Source organism: Podarcis raffonei, chromosome 2 (assembly GCF_027172205.1).
Source record: "Podarcis raffonei isolate rPodRaf1 chromosome 2, rPodRaf1.pri, whole genome shotgun sequence".
In the NCBI taxonomy this organism is placed as follows: domain Eukaryota; kingdom Metazoa; phylum Chordata; class Lepidosauria; order Squamata; family Lacertidae; genus Podarcis; species Podarcis raffonei.
In genome coordinates this window covers 61,371,755-61,384,187 of record NC_070603.1, presented here as the reverse complement: position 1 = coordinate 61,384,187, position 12,433 = coordinate 61,371,755, and the positions used below count along the sequence as shown (strand labels likewise).

The window sequence follows — 12,433 nt, the reverse complement described above, 5'->3', positions numbered from 1 at the left end:
TCAAAGATTAGCAAAGGGAGAAGAATTTTAACAAGTGTCTATAATCACTTGTTTGTGGGCCCAGGCATAGTGAGACCATGGTGGGATGTGCAGATGGCAAAGGAAGCAAGAGACAAGTGTTGGAATCAAATTAAGCCACAATTTTATTGGATCCAGATAAAACAGTGTTGGCACTGGCATTAGGCATGAATTGATTGATCAGCTAGCCCACATGCTGGCTGAAGATCCTCTAGGGCTGACCTAGTTTAATCTCTATTTGGAAGGTTTGTTGAAAAGTCACCAGGTCACAAGCGGTATAGGGCTTTGTCTCGGCTTAAATGAATTTGACACTTCCCTTGAAATATGTAACATTAATCATGCACCTTTAAAATATTGAGTACTGCAATATATAGTTCTTTGGTGGAGGGGGAAAAGATTTTTATTGGTTAGATTCATGATGTGGTCATTGCTCTGATTTATCCCTTTTTTTGTTCCAGGGGGAACTTGGATTGCCTGGCCCACCTGGAGTTGATGGAGAGAAGGTGTGGGGGGCATTATTAATAAATTTGTATTCAATTGTGTGACTAAAGTTCTGTAATAGGCTGAAGCTACCTATTAAATGTTTAAGAGTTACTAAAGTGGTTGGAATGCATGCAGTCTTCAGAAGCAAATATAGGCAAATTGCAAACTCTTCATCCTGCAGTTTTCCCAACCATTCCATATTCTTGGAATATGGACAACCTACTTGACAATCTACTAATTTTTAATCTGCATGGCATGTTGAGTGTGTGTATGTGTGTGTGAGGAATACAGAGACAATAATTGTAAATATATATATATTAATTGCAATGGTTTTAATTTTGATATGATTTGGTCTCTGTGAGGTTCACACCTGATTGTCATTTCCCAAATAAAGTATTCAAGCAACCGCAACTAAAGCTCTCCTCCACCCTCCAATCATTCCTGAGCATAGAGAGGGAAGGCAGTGCCATTATCCTATGTTACATCTTTCCATCTGAGTCTTTATTAAGCACCCCTCCACGATACATGATCAAATTATTGCAGTCAGTAATTTAATTTACATCTAATTCAAAATAAATACTTAAGATTGTTGTGTGCAGGATGAGTGTGTGCATGTCCGAATCTTTATTGAAGTTTCCTGTGCTTTGAAGTGGTCACATCCACCTGATCTATTAAATTCCATTCCACTTCTTAATCAGTGTTTGATTGTCAGCAGTTCCTCTAACACAATCAAAATAAAAAATATTCTAACAGAGTAACACTGGAAAATAATGAATACTATTAATTAAAACCCAATTATCTTACATTCCACCCCCCCTTAAAATTACAGGGTCCTAAAGGTTCGAAAGGAGACCAAGGAAGCTCCGGACTCATAGGACAAAAAGGAGAGAAAGGAGATGTTGGCATGAGCGGTCTCCCAGTATGTCTGTTTTCAATATCTATTACTAAATACTGTTTTCACAGATACAGTTGTTTGGTATACAAGGTGCATTACACACACACACTATGGGAAATGGGTGTGTGTAAGTGCCTGGTATAGCGTCTCTGATAATCTGAGGGGTGGGGAGATCCCTGAAGGAATTCATAAAGCTGCTTGGAAAACAAGGTTAGATTCCTAAATAGAGCCTCCTCACAGAGGCTCCCTGAGAAAGTCATGGTCCACACTTTAAAGAGATCAGTAGGCCCTTTTTTGGCTGGAGCCTGGAATGGCCACTTTGCCCTCAGTCAGGGTGGCATCAGCTGCTGCAGTTCTCAGCATCTGTTCACTAGCAGGATTTGTGTCCAGCCTGTCTCCTCTTTCTGTTCTATTTTGGCTCCCCAGGTTTTTGCACATCCCACTAACTCAGCGAGTATCTGGAAAAGATGTGCAATCTGATAGGTAACAAGCAGCCTGAGGTTTCTTTTCTTTTTAAAGTTCCTGTGACTTCTTTTGGCAGAACAACTCCCTCCCCTCAAATTCTATCCTTCAATTTAAAAATCTGCATTTGTGTTTATGGGTGGTGTTCAACTAAGGTTTACTCAGAGGAGACCCATTGAAATTGTGGAACATGGCTGAGTTAGGTCCATTCATTTAATTGGTTATGCTCTTGTAAAATACCACCCTCTGTGTTCCCACAGCATTCTTTCTATTGCTGCATCTGCACTCATAATGAAAAAGGGTATTTGTTAGGGGACTGGGGTGATAGATGTAGGTTGTTACTTGAGCAAATTACATTTCAAAGTAACAGTAAGTGACTCTGTTGTCCACTTGTCTGCTGTGAGTATCAGTTCTTTTAATAAAAGAGCTTTCTGGTGCTTCCATTCAGCACCTACCATTTACATATGTTTTGTGGGCTGACAGATGTTTTCTAGCAGGCTGTATTAGGAAATTATTAATTTTAGCTTATAGAAACCTGTTAAAGAAAAGTGTCTGTCAGTATATGTGTATAATACTGACCTGATTTTCCCTTGCTAAGTCCGCCAACCCCTTTTCAGAGTTCGCAGACTACTGAATATGGAGGGCTACTTTGGGTGGGCATGTGCAGAATGTGTGTGTTCATAACTCTGAATCTATCTGGTGATGAGGAGGGGAAACATGCTGTTCCTTTACATTGTAGGGTCCGAAAGGATTGAAAGGAGACCAAGGAAACCCTGGAATAGCGGGAGAGAGAGGAGAGACAGGAGAAATGGGCTTGTCTGGTCCACCGGTATGTCTGTCTTCAACATAATTTGGGACTAGACGGTTGTCATAGATGCTAATTACCAGAAAAAAGTTAATTTTCACTTGCGTGTATTATATATCAGGGGCTTAAGAGCATAAGCATAAGAAAGAGAAACATAAGCCTCGCTCGATCAGGCCAAAGGCCCATCTAAGTCCAGACTCCAGCATCCTGTTCTCTGAGTGTCCAGCTCGATTCCACTTGTGAATCTCTTCACCTCACACTGCCTCTGACAGTGGAGGAAGAGCATAGATACACTAGCTAGTAGCAGTTGATAGCTGTTTCCTCCATATGTTGTTCTACTCATATTTTAAAGCCATTTGAGTTAGTGGCCATCACTGCCTCTTGTGTGAGCAATAACCATGTTTTATCTGCACGTTGCGTGAAAAAGTGCAGCACAATTCAACCCACACAGACTTCTATAAATGTGTCTTCAGAGGTTTTTAAAAGACTAGCAGTTATTAAACCATACTTAGCTCCCTGGGGTTCCAAAAGCATGGAAGAGAGTCTTTTCCCTGTTACCTGACAGTCTAATGGCTCTTGCCTCCAAAGCCAATGCTTTGGCAAGCTCAGGCAGGTAAAGGTGACTCTTTAGATAACACTGCCTCTTAATCATTTGAGGCTTTATTCATATGCTAGCAGGATGGGAACTGCTTTTCTGCAGTGTTCTGAACCTGAATCCTGGAGTCCAATTAGAGAGGTGAATTGTTTTGAGTCCTTCCTGGGAGTGAGGGTTGTGATTGGGTCAGAAGGAGCCATGTGACTGGCCTCACAGACATGGGTTGCAGGTGCATAGACATCCGCATGAGATCTCACTATGAAGAAGTGGTTGATAGCAGTTTATATAGATGGGACTTTCTACAAGAAACATGAAGAGCAACAAGCACATTGTATATAGCCACTTACAGTGCTGTCATGCTGCCTACTATTTCCTAGCACAGCTCAGCTGGAATTGCCAGGCATAGGGAAAATAATTCACCTTCCATTTGCCTGTAACTGACACAATATCAGAGCCAAGAAAAGTTCAGCCCTGCAAGGAAAAACTCCCACCGAAAATTAATAGGTTAGTAGGTTAGTTTAGATAAAGAGAATCCCCACCCCCTTCTTATTCCACAAACTTTATATCTTAAAATACATCCTCAGACACCAGACTCTTTCTTTTTACCATTTAGGGCATTGATGGACCAAAAGGAGAACCTGGCGCTCCCTGTGAGAAGGATCTTGTAAGTTGTAAACATACTGAGAGTGATATATGTTTCGTTTATCTGTTCTATTTCATTTATATCGCCATTAAGAAATGATCACAATGCAAATACAAAGTAACACAGAGCCAGTAGTAAAACATACTTTAAAATTCCCAAATCCGTTACATCGTACAAATCAGCAGTAAGATTAGAGTCCTGTGGGCTGTACAGCAAATCAAAAGATCCAAAAGACCTATGCCCAAACACTATCAGGAGGGGCACATTGTGTGAAGAGGTTCTCCTTAAGCAAATGATGAAACTGAATATTTGGTGGCACATAACACTCCTCCAAAGGCGACAAATTCCATATGGAAGGTGCCACCACTGAGAAGGCCCCTCCACTGGGTCACCCCACTTCAGGTATTCCACACTGGCAGGACAATAGTCACTTTTTAATATGAAACAGGGCTTTTGTTTCACTGAGACTCCACATTACAGGTTCCTGAATTTTTGCAACAAAATTAATACGTGTTGTGACAGTCTTTACTTTTAATAGTGTTTTCAGAACCCAAGTCAAAATGCATTCATTTGGAAATAAGTCCTGTTGATTTCAGTGAGAATCGCTTACAAATAAAGATCATGACCTAAAGACTGCTTCAAATGCTAACAATTTTCCTACAGGCAAGGAACTTTCTTCAACACAACAAGTATTACATATGTCTGCTGTTTTCTGCCTGAACTATCTGTGTACCTCAATACCTGTGTATAAATCAAATATATATGGTAGGCTTTCCAGGGTGAAAAACTATCACATCTGATTCGAATTTAAATTGTTTGCCTAAGATACAGAAATGAGGTCAGAAGAGCAGCCTTAGAAATGGCCAAGAGATTAAATTTCAGTCTTCCCCTGAATGGCCTGCCATGCCATCTTTGCACACACCCATCACCAAGGCATTGGGGAGAACAGAGTACTATTCAGCCTGTGGGTATTGGTTGCATGTGCATACTGCACCCATAATAACCTGGAACACACTCATTATGTGTTACGTTAGCTTTTTTAAAAGAATGTTTTTTAAAAAAAAAAAAGACTTTTTTTATTTAATGTTCTTTTAAAAAGTTTTTATTAATTGCTTTGTTCTCTATATTTCTTAAGAGCATTTTCATTCACCAATAATTATTTTTCATTCTAAATGTTTTTTTATCATGCCCATACAAGTCTGTATTCTGTCGAATCACTTCACTGTGTAACAAAATCCATAGGTGCAGATTATAGCTGAACCAGGACCTCCTGGCGTTCCAGGTCTACCAGGTCCACCAGGCCCTACAGTAAGTCTTCTGTTTTAATACTCAGATTATTTACCAGGTTACAATCTCTGTGGCTCTTAACCTATCCAGGGAGGTTTATTTTGTGTGCAGATCAACAATCATTGATGATGAGTGTACAAATCTAAAATACTTAATCACTGAGTTGTTGCAATAAAATCAATTCAGTACTTTAGCAAATGAGATAATTTTATCTCTAATATTTTATCTACTTTTTCTGTGGGATAAGCATGGAATAACACCCGGCAGAGTTGGGAGCCCAAAAACAAAACCCCATAACAAGGGTTTCCATGCAGCTATGAAATGATTCCTTGTGTGAAGTAAAATGTTTGTGATGGAATGTAGTGCTAAAGACCCAAACGCCACACTGCACACACGCAGGATAGATGCTGTGCTGAGAGCATGCCCAGAACAGCTAAGCTTCATTAAGCTTGGATCCCAATATGCTCAGCAGGCATTTTACTGCTGACCCTAGTTGTTTGACAGGAAGGTTGATCCCACTGACTATATATAGGAGAGATCCAGATAGTCAAACGTTTCCTTTGATATAATTAGCCATTAGATCAGATCCTAAACCTTCCCGCAGATGGCAAGCCCATACCAGAGCATTGACTTGAGGTACGTAAGTGGACTGTAAGAACTGCTGTGTGGTAATTTCAGCACATATCTGGGGAAGGGGAATTTGGGGGGTCTAGCTTGAATAAAAAGTGAACAATGTACACTGTTAAACATTTTCAGTCTTAAAATTTATTTCTCTTTGTTACAACTGTTTGAAAGTGGACATTTGTAGCGACACACATATTTGTGATCACAGATTGGTAAGACATTTTCCAGAAAAGGATGCACATTGCCATAGGAAGTATATTTATGGATATTTGGCAGGGGGCGGTGAAGTCAGGGTAGGCTCCTTTCTACAATTTAAGAATCCCTGACAACTTCATTATACATAGTTAGATCAAACTTTTATTTTGTTTAGATTGGGGTGGGTTTTTTAACCCATGATAATGGGGGGGGATACAAACAAATGTATTCTATCTCGAGAAGAAGTCTGATAGCTGTGTGTACAAAATGAAAGATTTACTAGGATTCTTTAACAAATGAACTATTGCTTTCTTTAGGGTCCTCAAGGAATACAGGGGCATAAGGTGAGTCTATTACCTAAATGTCATGTGGTTTTTCCAACCTACATTAAATATCTTTGTTGAGATCATGGCATAGTAATATGTGCCCTTGCTTGAAATTCTGCTATTTTACTTCTTGCTGGATATAATTTATTCATGTTATTTAATTATATTGTTGCCAAAGGATACACAATTGAGCCTATCCCTACAGGTTTCTTGGGGAGGGGAATGTTATCCTTCCCTTTCTTCCTTCAGTTATTTCTAATGTTAAGGCAAATAACTTTTACATCTGCCTTAGTCCATTAATGATCCTTGATACCATTTTCTCTTGTAATTATTGTCCAGTAGTACCTTAGAGACCGACTAAGTTTGTTCTGGGTATAAGCTTTCATGTGCATGCTTATACCCAGAACAAATTTAGCTGGTCTCTAAGGTGCTACTGGACAATTTTTTATTTATTTCTTTTGAATCTTTTAAAAAAATTAAGGGGAGATATATTGATCAGTTAATCCTTTTGAATATTAGCCAAAATACTGCATTATGGCCTACTTCAACAGGTAGGCAAACTAAAAGTTGACAAATAAATAAATGACAGGTAACATCAAGAAAATGCTGAGACATTTCGCTTCACTGTTTCCTAGACCTTCCATGATTCTGTGTCCTCAGAATGTCAGTCACCTTCTGGCTGTTCAAACTCCCTTTAGAGTTGCCATTTATTGACACTATTTTTAATATATTTACTGTTAAATTTTATAAGACAAATGGGACATGACAGAAGCAACCAGTTTTGCTCTTCACCTGTTTTCCCTGTTCATATTTAAAGAAAGGGAATTTTTTATGACACGATTCAGAAAAGATGAACAAAATGGACCACTTTGCCTCTCATCCCCATTTTCCCCAGAGCAGTGGGGTATGCCAGGGCCAGGATTGAGCTACCTTTACCAACCAATCTATTTTGATATAAAAATTAAACACACAGCCTCACTTTAGAGATGAACAAACATGGCTGCCCTCTGGTTTTTCTCACTTGGCTTTAGGACTTGATATTTCTGTCTGAAAGGAAAGTTTCCATGCTCACAGATTCCTTCCACGCTGAAATATAATGTAGATTTCTAAAGAAAAATGCAATGGGTTATATGGTTTAATCTTAAAGAATACTTTAAGAATGATAACTTTAAGACGTGTACCATTCATCAAAACCTGGTGTAGAATGAGTGCATTTAAAGTTCTAGCTTTTGCCTTATTCTTTTCAGGCTGTAGGTTGGCCAGTAACATACTAAGATGACGGCATTCTAAAAAAGAAAAAGAAAAACAGCTAGGCCTGTCTACTGTAGCCACATCCTCTGAATTATGCAGGCATATTTGCATGAGTGGCTTCTGTTTCTCTCCTCATCAAAATAAAATGTCTGAAAGATATATATTATGGCACAGGCATTGAGGATTTGAGGATAAGGCTTGAATTACAGATCAACTTTCCCTCCCAACCTCCCTTGTATTTTCTTTTCTCATATGCATCATTGATATCTTGCAGGGTCCCCAAGGAATTCAAGGACACAAGGTGGGTCACTAAAATTGTGCACACCATTTATGAATTGAACTGGAACTGAGCACAAGGACAAACCACTTTGACCACTGAAGACTAACTAAGCTTATCCTAGAACAGGCCCTGCCCTAAAATTAGGCCGAATGAGACAGCCAGCTCTGTCAGCAGATGCTGGGAGGCAGCAGGGTCAGCCTCCCATGTTATTTTCACTCAAGGCCCCTGGCCTTACCCTTCTGTTGGAAGACAGAGGTGGGTGGGTGTGCCACACAGCCTTTCCTACACCCTTAGCCTATTTCATTGCCAGTACTGAAGTAAGATTAAGCTTCAAGTCCAGTCAGCATCTGGGCATGGAATAGGGAGGCGGGATGCCATCTTGTTCTTCAGCTCGGGAAGCAAAATGTCTTGGGCCAACCCCAACTTAGAGCCCACCAGTACAAAAGATTTATTTCAGGCAGATAGATATAAGAACCCAATATAGGTTGAGATCTTTCAGTCACTGCCCAATCTGCCACCAGTCAAATTCCTTTCTGATTCAGACCATGTGAGTTTCAGAAGCAGGAATTCAGGAATGGAATTATACTGTTCATAACTCATACCTTTGGTTTGAAATTTTCTTATGCAATCTATTTTATAAAAAAAATAAAAATGCTTGTATAACTTTATATAAGCCAATAAAGGGTGTGTTTGCACTTGCCCTTTTCCACAAAATCCGCTGCTGCTGCTATTACCAAGATCAGTGTTTCATTGTTCTACTATCTCTCCCCGCAATATCTTGTTCCTCTGTAAACAGATACCAAGGCTGGTACTGTGTACTCTTGGTCTGGTGCAATATTATAATAGGGAGCTTTTATTTGTATGTTGACTTGCATTTCCTTTAGTATTTTTAAAAGATACCTTGAGTGAAATTTTGATAACATGAACCTTCATTTTAACTTAATTGAAAAGAATGAATTGGGCATAAAGCAAGTGATTTTTTAAAAAAACAACTAGTTGAAACCCTAATAAATGTATTTGTTTTTATGCAGGGCTCAGATGGTGCAAAGGGTGCAAAAGGTGAAAGTGGTCATAAAGGTGAAAAAGGTGTCCCTGGGCCACATGTGAGTAGTAGTATAAAATCTGCAACATCCTTGTGCTTCAGCAGAAAGCAGAAAGCAGATAGCAATATTCCAAGCCTTTTTCTAGTAGTTTTCTTTTCTCTCTAGGGTCCTGCTGGTACTCCTGGGCTTATCGGTTTACCAGGCACCAAAGGGGAGAAGGTAAGGATGCATATGGATCTGCTATGGGAAATGGGTTAACGCGTTCATCCACCACAGTCCTCCAAAGGGATACAAAATGACTCATAACTGTATTTTATTTTATTTGAAACTACTAAATTTTAATGAAGTAGAAAGCTTCTGTGTTACATAAAAGTTCCTTACAGGCAAACTTAAACTGTTTTCTAAGTATTATTGTAATGGTAGAGAATTTGATAAGAATAGTTATTGAGCCCTACATGGAAATTTAAAACAGATTTCAGACACCTTTTTGAAACCTCATAATTATTGTGTGGTCTTTTTCTCAGAGACTTCCCATCAGTGTTGCAGAGAGTTGCAGCAGTGATAATTCTGATCGTCTGCTGTAAAAGTGTAAAAGTGCATGTGATTAGCTTGTCCGAACTATAGACATCATATCTGAGTCAGTGGTGAAATTCTGCAGTTTTCTGTTTTTTTTGTTTTTTAAACGATTCGTCTGTGGAAATGGAAAAGATGGAAAATGGAAAAACAACAACATAATAATAGTATTTCCTCTTTGGTTGTTTTGTGTTACTAAAATTACAGAAGTTCTGTTAAAACAAAAATATGTGTGTTGTCCAGATGCTGTACACAGGGGCCAGAACCCAGTCAGCAAAGCACTTTTAATACTTACGGATTTCAATGGGAGGGAGCTAGGTATCTGCTTAACATAAATGTAACCCACTTAACATGGGGAGAAATTCAACATCGCACTAAGGCAGTTGTTCCATCAGGAGAAGCATTTTGGCTTAACAGACAGAATGATATCCTCCCTCTGTGTGCTATTGTGGATGTTATCCCAACCACCCCCACCCCCAAGCCAAGTTCAGGGCAGCACTGAAATTGTTTGTACAGGGTGAGGAGGGGAGAAGCCCCATTTCACAAGCATAAGTCCTTGCACAGGGCTTCCTCTGACAGGACCCGTTAGTTGAATCCTGCCCATGATTTCCCACTCTCACCAGTTCACTGTCTCCATTTCTTTCTCTTAACCCTAGGGAAAGCCAGGGGAACCAGGATTAGATGTAAGTAATGAGTACACTATCTATACTATCAGTATGTCAGCAAACAATGCAGGAAGCAATTAAACAGAATTTTTCATACGTTATAAATGATTAGTAGAGGGAGGGGTCATGACTGTGTACCAGGGCAAATGCTTTCTTCTCAGGTTAAGATTCGTCTTTCCTGGCCAAGGGTCTCGTTGCACTGTCAGAAGCAACTTCCACCAGCAATCCTAAAGAGTCCCTTGCAATCATAACAGATGCCAGTACTGCTGAGGTGGACCTATTGCCTGATTTGGGGTGGATCTACACTTGTTGCGCTGCAGAGCAATGAACCACTGACAAAGGGAAACTGCCACTGAACCTTATAGAATGTTCAGTTCAATAACGTTTAGAAGGTCAAAGTAGATCTAGCCTTGGTTTATACCAAGGTGAAAGAGGTGTCCCTGGGCCACATATGAGTAGCAGTATAAGATCTGCAACATCCTTGTGTTTCATCAGGATAAATGCTTTAATAGCAATATCCCAAGTGATTTATTTTTTTTTTGCACTTTGTAGTGAATCACAGCCTAGCTTTGTTTTTAATGCTGGACTTTATAAATGGTGTTAAGCTGTTCTGGGCTTTGTATGAGGAAGAGTGGGGTGCAAGAAATAAACAAACAGTACTAATACAAAACATGCACATACTTTTTTTCTGAAAATGTTTCGTTGTCTCAATTCATAGTGGTTGCTTTTAAAAAACAACAACAACCTTGTTTTTCCTTTTCCTCATTACCAGAACTATTTGGCACTAAACACATACTTTCCCCCCCATGTTGCTCTTATAGGGTTTCCCAGGCCTAAGAGGAGAAAAAGGAGAAAAAAGTGAGAGAGGAGAAAAGGTCTGTATTGCTTCTAATTCATCTGTTCACACACAAAAAGTCCACACTCACTGACAACATCCCCTAAAATAAATGTTGGCCCTCATCTACATAAATGGTACTAGATATCACTAGATGATTTGTCATTATAGAGTCTTTTAATACTGGAGATCTATTTACTGCATATCTGAACAGGGCCATATATTTCACCTTTAATCTTTGAGGACAGGGGAGCCCAACTATATTTTGTTCAATTGAAGGTAGTTCAAATTTGCAGAAATATTATGTGGTCATATGCCAGATTTTGTAGGTGAATGCATATGCAAGGCAAAAGTATAAAGCATTATGAGCAGTAACCAGGTTTGTTCTTGATGTCCCACTTTGCTTCTCTCCTACTCCTGATTCCGCTGCCATGCTGCCAAGAGCAAAACCATAGTCTGGCTAAGCACTACATCCAAACCAAAGCAGCTCAGTAGTTTGCTGCTCTCCAAATGAACCATGAGTGCTAACCAAGGTTTGTTCTTAAGTGACCGCTTACGAGCTGCATTCACATAGCAGGTTATTCTTTCTTTCTGGTGCTTCTCTGTTAATTTCTGTATTATATTTGAGCTTTCACATGATATATAAGCCACTTATATAAGTCTATAACACAATGCAAACAGGTGGACGCTAAATTCATGACTTAACAAGTGGTATTTCTCTCACTCCAGTCTTTCAGATTATAAAAGAGCTTTGATTTTTCTGTTGTGTCACAGGGAGAAAGAGGACTTCCAGGTAGAAAAGGAGCAAAAGGGCAAAAGGGAGAGCCAGGGCCGCCTGGATTGGATCAGCCTTGTCCAGTGGTATGGTTTGATATTGCTGGGAATATATGTTTGCTTTAAATTATCTCCGTTGCTTTTTGACATCTGAAGCACAAAAAGGTTTCTGGAGGCAGACTCCTTTGAACTTGGATAACGGCAGAAGGCCAATAGTTCCATTTCTCTGGCCTTTCTTTTTATCATGATGCTGGAACGTCACTTTCTTGGCGTACATATTTTAGGGTAGACACAAAATAGGAAAGGCAACTCATATGCAAATCAGCAATCAAAGAAAGGAACCCATAAAAAAACAATGTGACTGCTCACTGTGTGCACAAACAGATGGTTCATTCTTCAAGCCAGTTTTGATTTATTTCAGTCTTGTATACAGGCAGTGACCATTTTTGGCGTGTCCAATATGTGTGCAACAGCATACAATGTGCCAAACCCAGAAGTGACCATGCGCGACTGCCGAAACCCGGAAGTAATCCGTTCCAGTACTTCCGGGTTTCAGCAGGTCCGTAACCTGAAAAAATGCAACCTGAAGTGTCTGTAACCTGAGGTATGTCTCTAAGAGGCATTTTTACAGATGAAGGACTCAAGGAAAGCAGCCCAAGAGGGAGTGGGCCAGGGCCAG

At 39.7% G+C, this 12,433-nt stretch overlaps 1 protein-coding gene across 1 annotated transcript in view; it reads left to right on the top strand.

Moving 5' to 3' along the window:
* Positions 1–12,433, top strand: part of LOC128407916 (collagen alpha-1(XXIII) chain-like) — a 51,703-nt gene that overhangs the window by 28,939 nt on the left and 10,331 nt on the right. The window contains exons 30-41 of the mRNA XM_053376931.1: positions 477–521; positions 1,331–1,420; positions 2,598–2,687; positions 3,872–3,922; positions 5,144–5,209; positions 6,325–6,351; positions 7,859–7,885; positions 8,896–8,967; positions 9,073–9,126; positions 10,137–10,163; positions 10,967–11,020; positions 11,755–11,841. Coding sequence (XP_053232906.1) covers positions 477–521; positions 1,331–1,420; positions 2,598–2,687; positions 3,872–3,922; positions 5,144–5,209; positions 6,325–6,351; positions 7,859–7,885; positions 8,896–8,967; positions 9,073–9,126; positions 10,137–10,163; positions 10,967–11,020; positions 11,755–11,841 — 690 coding nt within the window. The remainder of the gene's footprint in view (positions 1–476; positions 522–1,330; positions 1,421–2,597; positions 2,688–3,871; positions 3,923–5,143; positions 5,210–6,324; positions 6,352–7,858; positions 7,886–8,895; positions 8,968–9,072; positions 9,127–10,136; positions 10,164–10,966; positions 11,021–11,754; positions 11,842–12,433) is intronic.